Source organism: Chaetodon auriga, chromosome 1 (assembly GCF_051107435.1).
Source record: "Chaetodon auriga isolate fChaAug3 chromosome 1, fChaAug3.hap1, whole genome shotgun sequence".
Lineage (NCBI taxonomy): Eukaryota > Metazoa > Chordata > Actinopteri > Chaetodontiformes > Chaetodontidae > Chaetodon > Chaetodon auriga.
The window spans coordinates 2,680,105-2,701,376 of record NC_135074.1 but is presented as its reverse complement, the minus strand read 5'-3'; the positions used below and the strand labels follow the sequence as shown (position 1 = coordinate 2,701,376).

At 39.3% G+C, this 21,272-nt stretch overlaps 1 protein-coding gene and 1 pseudogene across 4 annotated transcripts in view; one reads left to right on the top strand and one right to left on the bottom strand.

Annotated features, from left to right (window-relative positions):
- Positions 1-21,272, bottom strand: part of efl1 (elongation factor like GTPase 1) — a 100,809-nt gene that overhangs the window by 18,698 nt on the left and 60,839 nt on the right. For all 4 annotated transcript variants that reach the window (XM_076726941.1, XM_076726858.1, XM_076727104.1 and 1 more), the window contains exons 16-17: positions 14,795-14,926; positions 12,597-12,744 (exon numbers count right to left, since the gene is read on the bottom strand). In XM_076726941.1, the coding sequence (XP_076583056.1) occupies positions 12,597-12,744; positions 14,795-14,926 (280 nt within the window). The remainder of the gene's footprint in view (positions 1-12,596; positions 12,745-14,794; positions 14,927-21,272) is intronic.
- Positions 125-3,226, top strand: LOC143324119 (uncharacterized; annotated as a pseudogene).

Sequence of the window (21,272 nt, the reverse complement as noted above, 5' to 3'; positions counted from 1 at the left end):
GTCCGATTTTAGTAACAAATGCTAAAAACTACAGTGCGCAGCTGTTTGAGGAAATTACTGAGCCTTTTTAACAAAATTGCACCGTACATTTGTGACTCATTTTTTGTAGATTTACATCTTCAGTATGGCTAAAGGTCAGAAATGTCAGAAAGTACTGAGAGACAAACTGTTGTTTTTCATCTTTTCATATGATTTCTTGACAACAACATAAACACAGAACATCACCTTATCCTTTAATTAGAAATAAATTATTACCAGATATGTTTTCCCTGAACAGCTTTTTTTTTAATGTAACTACACAAAAAGAAAACATGTAAAGCAACTACAATTTTTTTAGTCAGTGTGACTTGTGATATAAAAAAAGCATGTTGGCTTTCCAAACAGGATGGAACATCCGCAGTAATTAGGCTGTCTGTTTGTATTATAGGCTTTACTGACCAACACTGAAGCTCCTTCGCTGACCCAAGGGTCACTGGGTTATTCCTGAAAAGATGTCTATGTTTATGTTGGTGTTAAGTTGGCACAGACATGACTGAGACAACATTACTAACACAGACACAGATACATGTTCAACTAATCTAGCTAGCAGCAACAGAAAATTACATATTCTTTCCCTCTCTCACTCAGTTAGTGATTTAAAGTTAGTCAAAAACACCATTATGTTCCATGAAGATGCATGTACAATACCGATTTTAAAAGTCTGGAGATTGCTTAAACATGAAAAAACAGAGTGTGATAATTTGCTAATCCTTTTTGACATACACTCAACTGAAAACAGTACAAAGATAATATATTTTGTGTTTTACCTCATCAATGTCATTGATTTTTATAAATATATGCTGATTCTGAGTTGGGACAGGAGCAACAAAAGACTGGGAAAGTTGTGGAATGCTCCAAAAACACCTGCTTGGAACATTCCACAGGTAAACAGGTTGATTGGTAACAGGTGATAGTATCAGGTATGAAAGGGGTATCCTGGAAAGGCTAAGTCGATCACAACTACAAGAGCTCAGGAAAACTCGGAAGCCTGTTGTCGATAAACACAGTTCATTTGCAAATGACTCTATTCTCTTTCAATTTTTTTGCATTACTTAGCAATGTTTAATATGACAATATGACAGCCTCTGGATACTTGGCACCTGACCCAGTTCTGATGACAGAGAGCACGAGAGAGAGAGAGAAAGAGAGATAATCCCCTCAGACTGCTGGAGCTGTGACGTCACTGTCTCGTGCTCCCTCGAGTGGCTGACCAGCGCTGACCTCATTCTGAGCGTGACACGCTGCAGGTCAGACTGCTTGCCAGCGATGTCACAAAGAGCTCAGACTGCCATGAGCCAGCTGACATGCCAACCAGTCACCTAAGCAGCCAGTGAGCCAGCCAGCCAAGCCAGTCAGACAGCCAATCAGCTGATTTCTGAGCCTGTTAAACTACCGGAAAAAACAAAAACAAAAACAAAAACATTTAATGGGCCATCAAGACACATGAAGAGGGCAATGATCTAGTCATTCAGCTAGCCATCAAGCTATCCACTCAGCCAATCAGGACGCCACTTGTGAGATAAGTAGCCAGCCAGTAGGCCAACCCCTGTCCTCCTTTGCTGTCTGTCCAGAGTTGTCTGGCCTGGCTCTAAACATAGCAGCAGCATTACACATGGCCTCCTTTCTTCAGCTGGAATCCCACAAATTCAGTGCAACAGGCAGCAGAGTGGAATCCTCATCCATTTTACTAACACTGACATGACAGACAGAAGCTTACTCCTAAATTATGCCTAAGACAGCAAAATGAACCAATTAACTGTTGGAACACTGCTCCTCCCATCATAATGCATTAGTTTTATTTGTATGCTATTTTCATCTGTCACTTAGCTATTGAGTAACCAGAAAAAAACCCTCGGATACTGTAACACATTTTTTTTATTACAAGACTGTGTCAGAGAATATATGTATGTGGCAGGTTTGTTCCACCATATGTAAAAGGAGGTCAAAATATTCTAAACACCTTTGTGTATGATTCACATTAGCAAAAGTACAGCCTCCATATATGCAACAGAGTTAGCAAACTCATTATCATATGTATTTACGATGCATTCGGAGAGATTTCACACCCCTTCACTTTCCCTACATTTTGTTATGTTACAGCCTTTTTCCAAAATGGATTAAATTCCTTTTTTTGTCTCATCAATCTACACACAATACCCCATAATGACAAAGTGAAAAAGGTTTTTAGAAATGTTAGCAAATTTATTAAAAATAAAAAACTGAAATATCGCATGTTCATAAGTATTCACACCCTTTGCTATGACACTCAACATTGAGCTCAGGTGCACCCTGTTTCCACTAATCATCCTTGAGACGTTTCTGCAGCTTGATTGGAGTCCACCTGTAGTAAATTCAATAAATTGGACATAATTTGGAAAGGCACACACCTGTCTATATAAGGTCCTACTGTAGACAGTGCAGGTCAGAGCAGAAACCAAGCCATGAAGTCAAAGGAATTGTCTGTTGACCTCAGACCAAGACAGGATTGTATCGAGGCACAGATCTGGGAAAGGGTACAAAAAAATTTCCGCAGCATTGAAGGTCCCGAAGAGCACAGTGGTCTCCATCATTGGTAAATGGAAGATGTTTGGAACCATCAGGACTCCTCCTAGAGCTGGCCATCCGGCCAAACTGAGCAATCGGGGGAGAAGAGCCTTGGTCAGGAAGGTGTCTAAGAAGCCAATGGTCACTCTGACAGAACCCCAGTGTTCCTCTGTGGAGATGGGAGAACCTACCAGAAGGACAACCATCTCTGCAGCACTCCAGCAATCAGACCTTTATGGTAGACTGGCCAGACAGAAGCCTCTACTCAGTAAAAGGCACATGACAGCCCGCTTGGAGTGCCAAAAGGCACCTAAAAGACTCTCAGACCATGAGAAACAAGATTGGTCTGATGAAACCAAGATTGAACTCTCTGGCCGGAATGCCAAGCACCACGTCTGGAGGAAACCAGGCACCTCCCATCACCTGGCTAATACCATCCCTACGGTGAAGCATGGTGGTGGCAACATCATGCTGTGGGGATGTTTTTCAGCGGCATTAACTGGGAGACTAGTCAGGATCGAGGGAAAGATGAACGGAGCAAAGTACAGAGAGATCCTTGATGAAAACCTGCTCGAGAGTGCTCAGGACTTCAGACGGGGGCGAAGGTTTACCTTCCAACAGGACAACGACCCTAAGCACACAGCCAAGACAACGAAGGAGTGGCTTCGGGACTAATCTGTGAATGTCGTTTAGTGGCCCAGCCAGAGCCCAGACTTGAACCCGACTGAACTCTCTGGAAAGACCTGAAAATAGCTGTGCAGCGGCGCTCCCCATCTAACCTGACAGAGATTGAGAAGATCAGTAGAGAATAATGGGAGAAATACCCCAAATACACGTGTGCCAAGCTTGTAGCGTCATACCCTAGAAGACTTGAGGTTGTAATTGCTGCCAAGGGTGCCTAAACAAAGTACTGAGTAAAGGGAGTGAACACTTATGTACATGCAATATTTCAGGTTTTTATGTTTTTTATAAATTTGCAAACATTTCAAAAAAACTTTTTTCACTTTGTTATTATGGGGTATTGTGTGTAGATTGATGAGACAAAAAAAGGAATTTAATCCATTTTGGAAAAAGGCTGTAACATAACAAAATGTAGGGAAAGTGAAGGGGTGTGAAATCTCTCCGAATGCACTGTATGTCATGGTCTGGATGAATTCTCAGTTCTGATTGGCTGCAAGGTGTCCATTAATTCCTATCAATGGACACCTACTAAGTAGTTCCAGTGACGCTGTCCACTGATTTAAATTAATGCACAGCCTGTGTTTAAAATGAGTAACCATGGCAACAGAGACACAGTCAAAGCCTTAGTTTAAGTAATTGTAACATGTTAACAAGGTAACATCTAATTACAACAATGAGTGACTGCAACATTTCTTTTTAACTCTTTGGAAAGAATATGACACATATGATGACTGAGATTCAGTTGAAGAAAGAAAAATTGAAAAGCAAACAAAGAAATGGCACAAGGAGTTAACACCACTCATTCTCTCTCTCTCTCTCTCTCTCTCTCACACACACACACACACACACACACACACACAAACACAGGGGGCAGTATTACTGTCATTTAACTGAATTCAATGTCATTACTGACAGCAATACAGCATTTAAAGCTAAATTTAAATGTCACAGGAAAAGAGGTAAAGATGGCAGCCAAGACCAACCTTGGCCAAAAAAAAATTAAGCATCTTATTTACAACAGTGAGTGCTGTCCTTCAGTGCCTCATCCCCTGAACACCACAGGATGGTGACTGTGATTTGGTGACTTGGAATGTTAGTACAGTATTTCAGTTTCTGTATCACTCCAGACAAACCCCATCACTTAACTGCCCCATTAAAGGACTTCTTCCTTCACACAATGCATAGCCTCAGTTACTGACTGTGTAACTGGCTGCAACCAGAATAAATCAGATGTTAATATTACACTGGCTGTTTTTCATTTGTTGGTCTTTGGTATTCACTAATCCCCTCCCCTAAAAAGCAATTGTCCAATCATGGCTTCACAACTGAAACTAGGCACGGCAGTGTCCTATTGTAAATGTAGGTATCACCATCACAATATGAGAATATCAGTCACAGGAAGTGCTCTGTAACAGAGCTGCCCAGCTGGCTGATGTGATGATTAACATGGTGAAAACTGTTAAGACAAGACTTTATAATTTATTTTACTCATTGACTGATGTTGTCACTTGACCAAGAGCACTTCATCACAGGGAGTTTCTGGCTTTCCTGTCAGAAATTAATTAGCAATACAGGCTAATAATTACCATTCAGATGTGCGCTGGCTTAGACACGGGATGGTTTTAGAGAGGTTTTATTCTCTATGATCTGAAATTGACAGTTCTATTTACAAAGAATAAGGTCACAGGCTTACTGAACTGAGCAACCCTGAGTGGTTGGCAGACCTTCCTTTTCTAGTTGATCTCAATGGGCACATGAACACATTGATCAAAGACTTGCACAGAAAAGATGGGCTTGTATCACAGACGTATGCAACATCTTGAGCTTCTCGAGAGGCAAATCAGTGATGGCAGTGCTGTGCACTTCCTGAGGTAATGTGTGACTGCGCTCACATCACTGAAAACTGAACTGATCACTTTAGAAGTGATATTTGCAAGTGGGAGAAATTTAATAGTAATAAAGTCATCTTACAACTTACCCAGGACAAAATACCTGTTCTCCATGTGGCTCCTGGCATGAAACACATGGACACCCCTGACCTAAGCTTAGCAGCCAAACAGAGTTGTGTTAAAATGGTCTGATTTGACATTTTTCCTTTTCATACTTGTAATCCTATAATACTAACACTCTACACTGCAAAACAAGAGCAATGCAGTTTGTTTTTTCCATGTTTTACATGGATGGTGAAGTGCATATTTAAGAACGCTTTTACAAGATTCTCATTTGTCAGCTGGAAACATTAAAAAATCACCACAAACAGTGTTTTCCATTAATTCATGGTGCTAACATTAAATTTATTAGCTAGCTAGCGACTGATGATAACATCTGCCACAACAGTTGTCATTTCAGCAGACAAAATGGACGGTCATGAGCTAGAAATGAGACACAGCTTTTGCCTACCTCTGTCTGATGTTTAGCTTTAATTTAAAATGTTACTGCAGATTTAGATTTCAGCTAGAGAGCACAGTCTTATAGCTGACGTTATATAAGTGTGTTTGTCTGTGTGTGCGGAAGTACACAAGCACCAGCCATTTGTACAGAGATGTGTTTGACCTTGTTCTGCCCACACCTGTCTGCTACAGGTTCTCTGTCTCATTACTCCTTTTTCCTTTCCTCCTTTCTGCACTCTCCTGCTTTAGTCTTTTGGACTTTAAAGTGTTTCAACCCGATGAAATTGGTTCTTGTCTCTTCTTTCCATGCTTGATGCCAAACTGCTAACAAGAGCTTTAGTAATTACTAAGAATAAAAAAAGAAACAAAACAAAACCCTCAGGCAGCAGACAAAAAGTGTTGTTTCAGTGTTTTTGAGCTAAATCTTTGAGTGTCTGTATGGGTGGAGTGAAAAGAGTAAAAAGAATCAAAATACCATACGCATGTATGTTTGGTCATGTCTGCATGGTGACTGGGTAGCACCTGAGAAGCTTATTACTCATTTGCAATGGGGGGAGGGGGTTGCTCATTTGTATAATTGTATAATGGTGGCCTTGTCACCCATGGCCCCCTGCTTGGTGGTGCCACTGGCCATACCAAATTATAACTATGTATCAAATTAACCTCTGCTTTGACTATAACTGCTTCTCTTTGGTGAGGTGTCTGAAGTCAGATAGCAGTGTTGATGATGATGATGATGGTACTCGCAGCTGGTTTTCCAGTGTTGGTTGGTCAGTCTTGAGCAGAACAGAGTCTTTGCAAGAGTGGGACACTGATTTGCAGCTGAATAATTTCATGTTTTTGGTTATCAGGTATATCAGCTGGCTCCACAATAAATGGCATAGCAAATATGTTAAATTCCTTTTGTTTACTTTTCATGTCCTGAAACCTCTCACCAAATGCCTGAAGGAGTTCTGCACACTCACCAGAAAATGCAGTGTTTCCTCTTTCCAGTTACATTTGCCACAGGTTTAATTTTGCTTCAAATTATTTCAGATTTGAAAGCAGAAAGCTGAGAAGCTGACTGGAGTTTGAGGTTCAGCTATGAGAGGGACTTGGTAATGTCCACCATGAAGGCCAACTCACACAGACACTTTCTATCCCTGGGTTTCTACAGTAGGTTTTCCTGTCATCTCTCTGAGTTCTTTGAGACAAACTGACACTTTGGAACAATTTTCTTTGTCTGATGCAAGCAGCTCTGCAGCAGTCTTCTGAATGAGGTCTCAGCTTCTTTGCTATGCGTCTGTTCTTTTCTCTTGGAAACATTTCACTCTGCATCTTTTGTTGTCAACAAGACAATTGTTTTGTTGACAAGCGCCATGATGCATTGACGTGATATCAACTGCTTCGTGTACGGGACCACTTGGAAGAACACATTACTTGATGATTTTATGTAATTTTCTTTATCAGTGAAATAAGCAATTGCTTTTTTGTATTTATGAATTGCCTTGTGGGCCAAATATGCCTGTGTGTTATTGTTTAATTGAGTTATGACTCTAAAAAGGGGGTGATTTGTGACGCAAAATGTATCGATTGGATTTTGAGTGTCATTTTTTTTTCATGGATCAGAGTTCTACAGATTTTGACTGTTCATCTATCAGAGTTCATCTTTGGACTTTGGACAAAGTTGTGAAATGATCAAAGAAAACACCTGGTGAAATATCTCACAATTAAGTAGGTGGCAACAGGTTAGTAACATCCCAGGGAGGTGAGTCTTTCTCAAGTAAAGATGGGGAGGGGATCACCACTCTATAACACTGCACGGGCAAATAGTTCAACAATTTAAGAATAATGTTTCGCAAAGTAAAATTGGAAAGAATTTGGGGATTTCATTGTCTACAGTACATAATGTCTGTAAAAGATTTAAAAAATCTGAAGAAATCTCTGTATGCAAGGCATAAAGCAAAAACCAATATTGGATGACTGTGATCTTCGGCCCTCAGTTGGCCCTGCAGTGAAAACAGACACGATTCTGTAGTGGACATCACTGCTCGCACACTTGCAGAAACGACTGTCTGTGAACACAGTCTTGTCACTGCATCCATCCATGTTTGGCGCGTTATGAAACGTAAAATACAACAAAGGAGACCCTGAACTGTTGAGCAGCTGAAATTGTACATCAAGCAAGAATGGGAAAACATTCCACTTTCAAAATTACAGCAATTGGTCTCCTTAGTTCCAAACATATAGTTGTTAAAAGAAGAGGTGATGCAACAGAGCAACCCTGTCCCTTTTTTGAAACTGGAACTTGAAACTCAGTTTCATCATTTGATATTCAATTCAATTCAATATTCCTTTATTAGTCCCGTGAGGGGAAATTCCAATGGTAGCCAATATTCTAATGCTGTCATGCTATTTTCAATTAAATATGGGGTTTCAATGTTTTGCAAATCATCACAATCTGTTTCTATGTGCATTTTACACAATGTCACAATGTTTTTAAAATGGGGTTCCAGCTGAAGTGACTTTGCTCACATTTATGAAGCCTGAAACCCACTCATTACTGTTAGCCTGCTTCCTCTGTTGACCAAAAAAGGGCTTGAACGTGTGAATCACTGCATGTGGCTACATTCATTATGCATTATGTATTATGATCATTATGATCATTTCAGCAGCAATGCCTTGGGAGTGGGGGCTCTGACTTTTCTATAGACTGATTTAAACTGACAGCTGAGATAAATGAAGACATATCTTTCCAAAGCCACTGTCTTCATGAAGAAATCAATGGTATCAATAAACTGATGAACACATGCTTTTCAAATGCCAACATCCAGCTAAAGCTAACATGCTATGCCAGACTGTATGGGACATACAAAAGCTGATCATATAATGAACAGGCAATCTTGTGGCATAAAAAGAATATTGGCTACCATTTATAAAATGTGATAACCTCAAAGTCATTGAATAGACACACATAGTCACACGAGTTACATAAAACATGGGCTACAGCACTTTGATGGATTACATAAATGACAGATGCATTCTCCTTTAATCAATACTCTGGTTTTTACAATGGTAGCATATGCAGAAGAGGTTTAGATGAAGGTTAGACTGAAAGGCAAGGGAGGTCAATGGTCTCTAAGGGGAATTAACACCGTCTGTTTCCACCCACCACTGCAATCAGCAGCCTTTTATAATATTAGCTGAGAACAGAGACATAAGAAAAGCTGGTCATTTACCTCTAATCTCCACTAAGATAAGATAAGATAAGATAAGATAAGATAAGACTTTTTTGATCCCACACCAGGGAAATTAAGTCGTTACAGCCAGCAAGTATTAAAAAAACAGTGGCACAAAGATAAAAAAGTGTACAGGATACAGAATAGAACAACAATTATTTATATGTACATTACGTACAGATTATATTAATACTACATGCTATAAAAATCCTACTATGCACTATATACTCACTATATACCGTGGGCCCCGGCAGTAACAGCCATTCAATGTATTTGAATTCTATAATGCATCTCTGTATTCAGAAGTGACTTTCAAATTGCAAACCAATACACAAGTTATTAAAATACTACATGTAAACCCTGGACATGATGTTGAGGACAAAAGCCAACACATGCATACATAATGTGGAAGATAACCTTTGATCATGAGTTTAGTATTCGGCCTCAATATGCTTCACATAAACTATTTTGTCATCTGACCACATCTAAAGGAAAGACGAGTCAATACCTTGATTGAAAAGAAACTGTTCCCTGATACGAACATTCACTGTCTTAATAATGGGCTATCAGCAACCACCAATCAGGTTGGAACATTTCCAGGACTCCTAGTTGACTGAGGTACAAGGGTCTTTGAGAAAGTTAACATGTAGGAGTTAAATGAGCAGGAGAGTTAGACTTTCAGTTGCAGTGTCTGCTGTTGAAGAGATAGATCATATGGAGTTTTAAGAAGACACTTGTTGCTTTTATGTGTGCGAGCTATTCATCAGTGTCAAACTTTTCTTTTAGTAACTGTATGGTTTATTTATCTGTATCGGATGTCTAATAATGTTTAGAATGCTGTTTCTCCAAGCTTTGTATATTAGTTTAAAAAGATCATGGTGATCTGTGTAGAGCGTGTACTGTGAAATGTGAAATCCATTTTAATATTTCAGATTTTCCTTCGCAAGACTAAGTGATAGAAGTCACATATGTTGATTATGTTTATCTACCCATTCTGTAGATATTTGCTTATTATTATGGTTTATTTACTTGAGGCTGAATATGCATTACTTATAGCTTTGCTCATTTCTTCTTTTGCATAGAACTGTACACTAACCAACAAGTCAAGAAGTGAATTGTATTGACTGGTGTAGTGTCATTACTGAATAAATATCCCAGAAAACTACTTAATGCCTCATCTGTCACTAGACATACAGTATGTGCCATGTTGAACCAAACATTTTAAGATCGTAGGGAATCAGTTCCTGAGACTTTCTTTCAGCAATTCAAAGGAACAGTTAACCCTATGAACCCCACAACCCACTGATGGGTTTGAAAGGCGTTTCTTAATAAATAAATAAATAAATAAATGAAGATTTTTTTTTTTTAATCTGTAAAATGACAGAGTTTATCATAGCCAGAAACTGTAGAAACCGAAATTACTGTCAGATTTTCCAATTTCCAATGGCCCTTGAGTGAATCATGTGTTATGAATACTTCCATCAGGAAAAATGATCAAATCTAACCTTAAAACAGTTACAATTCATTCTCGTGTCTCATTCAAATTGTCACCAAAAAACAGTTTGCACTAACCAGATCTGATGAAAAATATCTGGTTTTAGAAGCTGAAACAAAAGGTAAATATCTCATTCATATTTATCATGTGGAGGCCCCAATTTTTCAATTTTTGTAAAATTAAGAAATACATTTTTTTTTTTTTTTATGATTTATGGCATTATAAGTGTTATACTGCACAAAAGACATTTTTTAGTTTTCCCTAATTCTGTGTCTTATGTTTCCATTGAAAATGAGCCCAACTTGAGTAAAAATGTGATGGGGCGAAAATGCCCAGAAACTGCCTGGAGGTCAGAGGATTAAAATTTTGGGAATTAGGCTAATTCACTTTCTTTCCAAGAGTTAGGTAAGAAGATCAACACAACTTTCATATCTGTATGGTAAATACCGAATCCACTGCTAGCAGCTGGTTAACTTCGCTAAGCATAAAAAGGGAAAAGAGGCTGCTTGCCTGACTCTTTCAAAAAGCCCTGTATCAAGAATCTAACTGTATTGGGAGCTGACTGTATCCTTGCGTCCTTACTTTATCATGTTATAGATGGGTTTCCTCAATTGCATGACACTGTTTGACAGTTATTGTCTCTCAGTCTACTGTAACTCTACACATACAGGTGGGACAATAGGTCACACATTGGGTCCAAAATTAGCCACTGAAGTAGAATCAAAAGAGCATATTTCCTCCAGATTGTTTTTGAACCTGGTTCAAATGCCAGTGGTTCAAACTCTGTCTGTGCCAAACGTGCATTTGTATTTACTGGGCAGTGCTCTATGTTAAGTTATAGGGAAGGCTGGTATTTTACACAATGGTTTCAAAAAGAAGCTCCAGAGCTATTTTCGAAACAGCAAGAAACTTGTTTCTCGATTTGGCCTGACTGTAGTTGAATATGTACAGTCATAGGAGAGCACAGCAGTCACATTAGGACAAAACCAAATTTTCCTTGGTGCAAATTCTCTATCTGCCTGTCAGTCAGCCTGTGCTGTTCTCCTGAGGAGGCTGGCAGCATCCAGACAGAGAGAGGCAGCGGTCAATATGTAATGATGGTGCTGAAATTGGAAACAGATCAGCTTCTCTCTCCATCTTAGATCTGAATCACTCAGTGTATGAACACACACTGTATTCAACCTGCACTACATAACTGAATACATGCACACAGTCACTACATAGCACAGAAATGAGACAAACACACAGAGACAATCAATGTGACTAAGACAGAAAAAGCCATCAACCAAAGTATACAGTATAACTGAGCCATGTGCTGAACAAACACTTTTACCTTCTCTAACTGTGAAAATCCGATCTTCACGTCCTAAAGATAAAACACAAGACTCATGCAGGCTGATGTAGGAATTTAGTGTGGTGATGAAGCCAAAAAAGGAATAGTCATATATATGAATATACAAATCTACATACTGAGCAGCCAAATCCAATTCCATTGACAAAATTCAGGTAAAACCCTTGTCAGATCATCAAGACATACCAGTCTACAAAATTCAAATAAACAAAGGAGTAGTTTATTTCTATAGTTTGGACATGGAATGTCTCCTGGATCATAAAGAATCATTGGTCATCATCGACATGAGTGAACACAGCATTATTTTGATCATTCTTGAGAGTGGCCACGAGAGTTTACTTACCAATACCAAGTTTGCAGCCTTGATCATTGAAAGGAAATCAGTGCTGAAAGGATTGGTCTTGATGCAATGAAAGTAGAATGTTGCGATGACTGAGGCTGTGAACGCATGATTGGTGGATTTTCTTTTGACAGGAAGGTCTCTTTTGTTTATTTCTATGGATTTGTTGTTCAAAATGTAGCATTATCAAGGAAAAATATGGTGCATCCCCCTGGACACGACAAACAGTTTTAAAGGTGATTCATGGTCAACCCAGCCCACAGAGCGACTGGCCCACTGCCATTTTTCCCGGTGCGCCTGATGACTGAGTTTAACATGGAACGATTCAAACATTTGTTAAATGCCCCCTTTGTTTACCCGCCACCGTGGCTGGTAGTAATTCACTGGCCACTTCACAAATTCATCCATATCTGGCCAGTAGCGTGTGCTAATTTCTAACCAGGGGTATGAATACAAGAATAAAAATGGAAAACAAGGAAAGTGGACACCACATACAGATGAAGTAGGTGAGACTCTTTGCAAAAAATGACAAACTGACCGGTCTCTGAGGTCATCCAGGCAGCGCTGGAGATGAACTTCACCAGCAGTGACTAGAACATGTTCTCCTGTTTCCTGGATCAGAACCTCAGCACAGGGATCTGCCTGGTTCAACAGGCGCATCCCACGAACCAGTTTTGGCATCTCACCTAACACAGAGACGAATAAAGTGGAAACCAGTTAACTGATTTTTCTGCATTAGCAGTTCAAAATATACTACATTACATATCATGAGTTTCTTTGAAAGTAAAGGTTTGCAAGAAATCAGTTACTTTACACTATTACGGTCTGTGTGGAGTAATGTGTTACAAATTACACTACTTCTGCATTACTAGTGTTATATATCACAGTTTGTAAAAACACTAACGAACTATATTCTCAGCAAAACCTGGTCTCGGTGGCAATGCTAGCTTATCTTATAATTGCTTTGACAGGGATTTTGCTGATAAGCTTTGTCAGATGTCTCAGCTGTATCTATTGTCAGTGTTTTAGAGAGCATGTCCACTGTGTTGGATATCATTAAAGGGTTGACATCGTTGGAAGCAGCTGAATTCTTCATAGCCATACAGTGAGGGAAAAACAGTTTACCAGCGGATCTCTAATGCAGTAAATGATGGCTTTTTGTGGGAAACCTTTAGAATTGACTGATCCTAACCATATAGATGTTCATGAACATATTTCTATTATTATTTTAGCTTCAAAGTAGAGTGGCAGCATACCAAATCCAACATGACTAAGGGTCCTATTTCAATCATTCAAACTGGCAGATCTGTGTGGGGGTTCCCACATGCTATTTTGGTGCATGTATGTGCAGCAGCACAAAGCGCAAAAGGACTGAATGAAGCAGAATATAGGCCGCAGGGTGTGGTGATTCGTAAATACAGTCGCAGCCACTCACATCACTAGTCTCATTGTTCTGAAACAGCTGGGCCAATCACAGTGAAGCACGACATCAATAGCTCAACAGGAGGAAAGACTCTCCAGTCTCTCCAGGAAATGTGTTTAGGCCTATATGACTACATCAGCCTGATGCTATTTGAGTTTTAGCGGTACTGAAAATCATGTTATGAATGGTAAAATCTGTGTGCTGTTGTGCTCTAACTGACCAGTCAAATGTGTGTAAAGTTGTGGGTGGTGGTTTGATTGTGTTGTTTATTGCAAAACCATGAAAACAGGGCCCTGACAGCCAACATTCTCACAATGACAATGTTAACATTCTGACATTTAGTGGGTATTGTTTACCATGGTCACAATCTTAGTTTAGCATGTTACATGCCAACATTTGATAATTAGCCCATAAACACAAAGTTTAGCTGAGGCTGATGCAATGTCAGTTTTTTCTGGATTTGAGTCTTAAAGTCAAATATTGGACAAAACTGAGACTTTGACCTGATGATGAATATTAACCAAAGTTTCTACAATTCATCCTATGGAGAGCATGAATGTGAGTACCAAATTTTATGTTAATCCGTCACACAACTTCCAGATGGCAGAGCAGCTGAAATTAGGTGATCACCAAAGTCATTGGAATTCATCCTCTGGGTACCTCAAATCCCACAACAATCCAGACTGGAATATCTCAACAACTATTGGTGCAACTACTTACATAATGATAGATGAAAATGGTTTTGTAAAGCAAAGATCAAGCACTGACAGCAGCAGAATCAAACTAATTCATTATCAAATTTTAAGGTTGGTGATGTTCTTACTGTCTCAGAGTCATGGACAAGGTAGGGAAGTCAGAAAGTATTGAGAGGCAGACTAACACATTTTCTCTTCTGATTGTGAACACAGAATCTCTTTGCATTTTATTACCACTGGAGTACTGACCCTGTGATCCACTTTCTATTTATTTCTATGTTTTCTTTCTAAATGCCCGATGGTACATCAGGAATGCTTTACACTAAAACCACTTGTGTCTTCTTGTTGAAAGTTACACTTTTACTGTACGGTCTACATATTTGCTATATATTTGGTGAGGTAAAATGAAACTTCAGCATGTTGAAACATTAACTGTTCCACAGGAGACACATGTCATATCACATGAACACAATGCGAAAGGTATTGACCTCTTCAAATATATATAATTGTCAGTGTGGTGATGAATGATGACGAAAAATGTAAATTCATGAACAAACTAGGTCTGTGTGTATGTGTGTGTGTGTGTGTGTGTGTGTGTGCGCGCTTTCCAAGACGTACTTGGATGTTTGGGTTCTATGGCAACCCGTACAATGGGCGTGGCCTCAAAGTTGAGCGGGGTGAAGGGTGAGCAGGCAGGGGAGGTTGACAGGGTGGCTGACTTCAAGACACAATCCTCCAGACCGCCGATGCCTAAGAGAAGGACAACAACAGATAACAATAAACAATATTACACCAGGGTTAAGATATGACCAGGGTTGGGAAAAAATGAATGAAGGGAAAAGAGCAAAACAACAAAAGAATCGTTAGTTTCTGATTTGGTGACACCAACAGTCACTGGAAGAATCTGCTAATTTGTTGAGGTAGCGAAACTACTTGTATTTGTATTTGTATGTGTTTGATAAAATATTTTCGATGAAAGAGATAAACATATTCAATATTCTCTGATTAAATTTTGCCATTCAATCATATGGTGCAAAAAGTTGAAATATTGTTCTAAGCCAATGCCCATATCCTCCTGACTACCAGTAGTTCAACTTTGTCCTCTGTGGAGGACATTTGTTAACCTGAATATCTCCCACCCACTGCATACTACTGAATTAACTCCTTTTGCTATCTACAGAGGACATTTAGGGCTTTTCAATGATACCAAATATGAAGGGGTGGGGCTTTGGTACCTTTCTCTTTCTCATTAAGGAAAATGGCATCCATTGGTGCAAGCGCATTTTATGGGACGAGGAAAAGTAAGTGCATAATACTTTTTATCGAGCAAATTTTGGCTTGAAATGTTTTTGGCATCAGAGCCGTCGCATGGACTGTGCGAACTGTGCAACCGCACAGGGCCTTGCGCCACTAGCAGGCCTGACCAATATGCATGACATAGAGGAGACAGACCTGCAAAGACAGTGTACAAGACTGTGATGCTCTGAGCACGTCCGAATCTCAGGATATAAATGCACCCGACCTCTTCCGACCTCTTGGCGGAGTTAAGGATACTTCGAGAGATAATCCCAAAGGGAACACCTACAGCACTTAAAACACTTTGTTACCTCAAAGGTACTGAAAACTATTTGCGCACCTCCATGTCACAGGACAGACTGTGTGGGCTTGCCCTGCTATCAGTTGAAAAGGACATTGCATGCATCCAAACTGGATTATGAAGATCTTATCGCTGAGTTTACGGCCAAGAAGGCAATGAAAGTGACCCTGACATGATCAGTTTCGGTGCAATTTATGCATGGTTAGTCCATCTCATTTGTTAGAGTTACAGTGCAGTAAATATGTTGTGTATAGTTGTAATGAAAATGAATGTATGTTATGAAAGAAAAAAGTCCTAACCTACTTGCTAACCTAAATGTCAAGATGCCAAAAACAAAGTGACTGAGCTGACTTGATGTAAAGCTACTTGTTGCACACTTGATTTTTCCCCCCTTTGAAATAAATTGCAAAAAGTCATAGCTGAAACTATGTGTATGACTATGCTGTATTATTCTACTTGGTAAAAACGTATTGCAGCGGGATTATGCGTGCAGTAGAACTAGAAGAGCTGTGTCCATGTGACTGTTATTCATGTCCAATTGTGCATCCATGTCAAAGAGCAGGGCCTCGCATTTCAAGTTTGCCTGGCAACCCCCAGCGACCGCCCTGGTTGGCATATTTCAGATACGTCTCTTAACAATACATCAAAACATTGTCTGAATTATTTTAACTGTTTAAAAAGTGTCCTGACAAAAAAAATTCTTAAAAAAAGTATTCTAATTACCTTACAAAGATTGGGGAATTTAAAAAAAAAGTGATTGGACAATATTTTTTTCCTGGTAGTCAGGAGGATATAGACATTATTTCCAACACCTTGGCCCACAGTCAGATACTATATTTATTTTTATTTGTGTGTCTAACCAATCATGATTTTGCAATTGATGAACATGATGACTGTGTTTGTTGCTGAAGAATTAATGAATGCACTATGTATCTCTCTTGCCATACCATTCTCCGTCTAACGCTTCTGTACATCTATTTTACCTTCCTCTTCCTTCAGGACCACAACAGAAATGAACCTTACAACTTTCTGTGTTATTCTGACTACAGTTCTTTTTGTCTTATGGCTTGCTTTTACACATGCTGGAATTTTAAACACAAGTCAAAAACCAAAGCAATCACTCCATCAGACTGTTAAGTGGAACAACATTGGTAAGATTTGACTCCCACTACAAAGATCCCACTAACTAGGCAGTTAGATTTGCTGCTGGGTAACAGCTATGCCGATTTTGAGGAACCTACTGTGGGTTTTATGTGGGTAATGTTATTCAAAAAAAAAAAAAAAAAAGAATATGGTGAGAACATCCTGAGATTTACTTGGAAAGGGATGAGAGCCACCAGCTAGAAAGAGACTGAGGCTTCTGTTCACAGATTCTTATCCAGCCTTTAACACCATCGGCCAGCTCCACAGTGGTGCAGATAAGATGCTCTCACATATCAAGCTAAATCTGAATGTTGTAGGCAGAGTACTGCACTTGTTTATTTACAGATCTCAGTATGTTTCCACTGTTCTTTCCACTGCTCTGTATGAAGAGCAATGCATGTACACTTGACAAAAACTTAAACCCAACACTTGTTTTTGCTCCCATTTTTTAGTGCACAGACTTTTCTGTGCACACAAAAGACTTATTTCTTTCAAATGTTGAGCAACCGTGTTAAAATCCATGAGCACCTATCCTTTGCTAAGATAATCCATCCACCTGACAGGTGTGGCCTATCAACATGCTGATTTAACAGTATGATTACCGCACAGGTGTGCCTTGGGCTGGTCCACGAGAGCCACTGAATGTTCATTTCACAACCATAAACTGTATCCAATGTCATTTTGGGAATTTGGCAGTACATCAAACCGGCCTCACAACTGCATACCAGCATGCAACTACACCAGCACAGAACATCCACATCTAGAGTCTTCACCGGCAAGATGGCCTGAGAACAGCCATCTGGACAGGTTCAACAGTTTGTACATAAATGGAGGAACCGCCAAATTGGTTTTTGATGAAAGTTGCAAATACTTTTAAATACATACTGTATATCTGTGGATTTCTTTTACACTTATTTAAACATGAGATATATGTGTGTATATCAAAAATATGTTTGTGAACCTTATTTTTCATATGTGGATTTGTTTTACATTTATATTCTATAACTAGTTTTGTGTGAATTTGAAAATATTTATGTCGAGAGAGTCATATACATATAAATCCTGAAATACATTTGTGACTCCTTTGATGTGCATTCAGTAATACACTGATCTGACTCCATACAAGTCAGATGTACACAAGTTATAATAAAGATGGTGAAAGACCTTGGCAATTAGGCACAAGTATCCAACTCTCAAGTTTCAAATGCTGGGTCACTTCAATGATTAGCATTCAGAGACTCCAAACACCTTGACTCCCAGTGCGTTCATCAGCACTTGGATGACTCTTTGACTTCAAGTGACTCTCAAAAGTCTTCTGTCTTGACTTCAATGTGTTTTTGTTATGCATTTTCCACTGATGATATACTCTATACACCCAGTTTATTAGGCACACCTAATACTATGCAGTTACAGGTGTTCCTGTTAACTAGCCTACCCTCACTGATATAAATGGGGTAGACAAAACAACTGAAACACCTATCAGTACAATGCAATACAATTGGTAACAGCCCCTGAACTTGCAATTGAAGGTTCCAGGCTTTTTGTTGATACAAGAAAAAGGAGGATGACTTTGTTTAAACTGCTGATCTGCTCAGCATGTTCAGTCTCATCCAGCCCATAAGTAGTGGGCAATTATTTGCTATTTTTAATATTTTGAATTTGTCTGGCCATTTGTCAATTAATGACAAACTCAAAGCACCGCAAATTTCTGTGAACACATATGTTGTCATTAGGATTGAAACATTGTTTATTTAAAGGGGACTTTAGTCCTGGAACCTACGACTGCCAAATCCCAGATTATCTCCTTTAGAAAGCACCTTCCAGAGCCGCACACGATTTTGAAAATTGGTGGGATGCTGGTGCCCTGCAATCGACTAGCAACTGGTTCAGGGTGTACCCCGCCTCTCGCCCGCTGACAGCTGGGATAGGCTCCAGCCCCCCGCAACCCCGAAAGGGATAGGCAGGTATAGAAGATGAATGAATGAATGAATGAATGGGATCCTGGTTTAATTCACTGCTCAAATATCACATATTTGGAATTTGAGGTGATTATGGGCATCTTGCCCATAGTTTAACAACACTTATTTTGAAAAAATGTGAACTTTGTGATGCATCATTTTTTAATCATTAACTGACAACTGATGGTTAACATGTTAAAAATCGATTGAGGAATTTGCATCCTTACTGTGTATGTATATAAAGTTTTTTTTTATCTTTCTGAGCAGCAGCAAGAGATCACAAAAAAGGACCACATGTATTGACAGTAACATGCAAGCTAGGCTCCAGTAATAAGGTATCCCATGGTATCTAAAAATAGCAACAGTATCAGTTGCAAAATAAAAAAGCCACGCATATACGTCTATAGGGGCCTAACATAATTGTAGCATCGTCATATCAAAAATGAAGTCCACTCCATTCAATGTATCTGGTTGAATTTCTACTCGAGAAAAAGGTGACTGTGCAAATGTACAGGCTAAAAAATGAACCTGATCATTTTTACAGATGTTTTAACACAGGTATGTCCAGGCGTTCATTTGAGCGCATCTGGGCAGAGTACCGTTATCTCGTCCAAGCATACAGAGAAACTCCTCTGTTGAAAACACTTTTTCAGCCTTTTTTCTGTTTGCTATTGTCCTTAGCTCTCATAAAAGGACGAAATGCAAATAAAACAGTAAAATAACACCTCGGGCTGCTCAGCAGAGTCCTCTGTAGGGTGAAGCTAACTGCGTCGTTACACCGGTCAATAGCTCAGTGACCCACTGGTCTATTTTGATGATCAACACCTCAATCAACCAGTCAGAGTCAAGAGAATCGAGGGGCAGTACCCAAACTCACCATTGAAACACCAATGACTATCCAGAAGGAAGTAACCCCAGAGATAGGTTATCGCATGAAGAGTGCTCCCTCCACTCTAGAAACCCCCTCCTCTTTATGTAAACAACCAGGACCTTCGTGATTGGTGTCAAACTAACACAGAGTCATAGGAGGAGACATTAGCAGCGTTTTTTCAAGCTGGAATATAATTTTTGACCACAAAACAGCAAATGGAAGACATACTGTATGATTTAGTGAAGTTTTTTTCTGCTACTCTTTGGCTGCTAGCTCGCTGAGTTTTTGTCGCATAGTGAGGAGGTAGACATCTTCGTGATCATCAGACTCTCTGCTTTCATTAATACTGGGCTTGTCATTCTGGTATGCTACAAGTTAGGATTGATGCTTCCTAGCGTTACCATTGACCATCTGGAAATGTGGGGAAGGTTTGACAGTATCTAAATTTGGATACCGCCCAACAAGCAAGCATAAATAAAAATGTAAAGCATAAATAAAGGTATACAGATATTCCATCTATGAAGACATGGTTAGTGTTTCAGTAAAAGAAAGAAAAGACAACAATAAAATCAAGACAGAAATTGTCCAATCAACGCCACAAACTTGGTGTCTAAAAGATAGTGTGAGAATGTAATATAATTACAAATAGAAAATGTATTTAACCCAACATCATATCCCTTCTAACCACCCACACCCACCCACACACACATACACACACACACTCTCTTAAGAAGATTGTCCCATTTCAGAGAAAAAATCCCTGCACACTGACAAAAGTAGAGGAGGCTCATGAGATGAAAATTAGTATATTCAGTCACACAACAGGAAAAATCTGCAGCATGAATAAAGACTTCACAAAAAAAGAGTGCATTAGCTGCTCATCTGGTGGACTGAATTAGCGTCTCTCATGTCCATGTGGGCTTCAGTATACCGGTAAAACAAGCAGACCTGTTAAAACACATGTTCTGGAAAACAAGTGGCATATGATGAAATCATATGAAGTCACCTGTTAGATGTTCTGAAGAAGCTGGTCATCCAGTCTCAGCACTTTCATTCTGTGCCTACCAGCAACTCAAAAAGTGGCCACGCTGATCAAAAAATACTTTGATCGAAAAGCAAATGGGTTTTCCTTTCGAGAAAAACACATCAAGAGGGTCTTAATGAGGCCAATCTGGATGTCATCAGTTTTTGTATGAAATGGGATGATTGATTTTGGCTAGACACATTTGAATAATATCTTTTGAAAAACCAGAGTTCAAAAGTGCAAATCTTCTTACAATATTTTCTCCATCCTTAAGAAAAACCAAAAGAAGAAATTAATGAACTGAGAGATGACAACAATGTGTTTCCCACTGGTTGACAGTAAAGAGCAATTCACAGCAGCTTGTCACATGACACACTATTAAACACACATGCTGGTGGGCTGAATGTCAACAAAAGAGGATACTGCAGTTGTGATTTTTCCCATCAGTAAATTTTACAACATGCACTTCTAAGATCTAAACACCTTGGCTGCTACACCTTGAC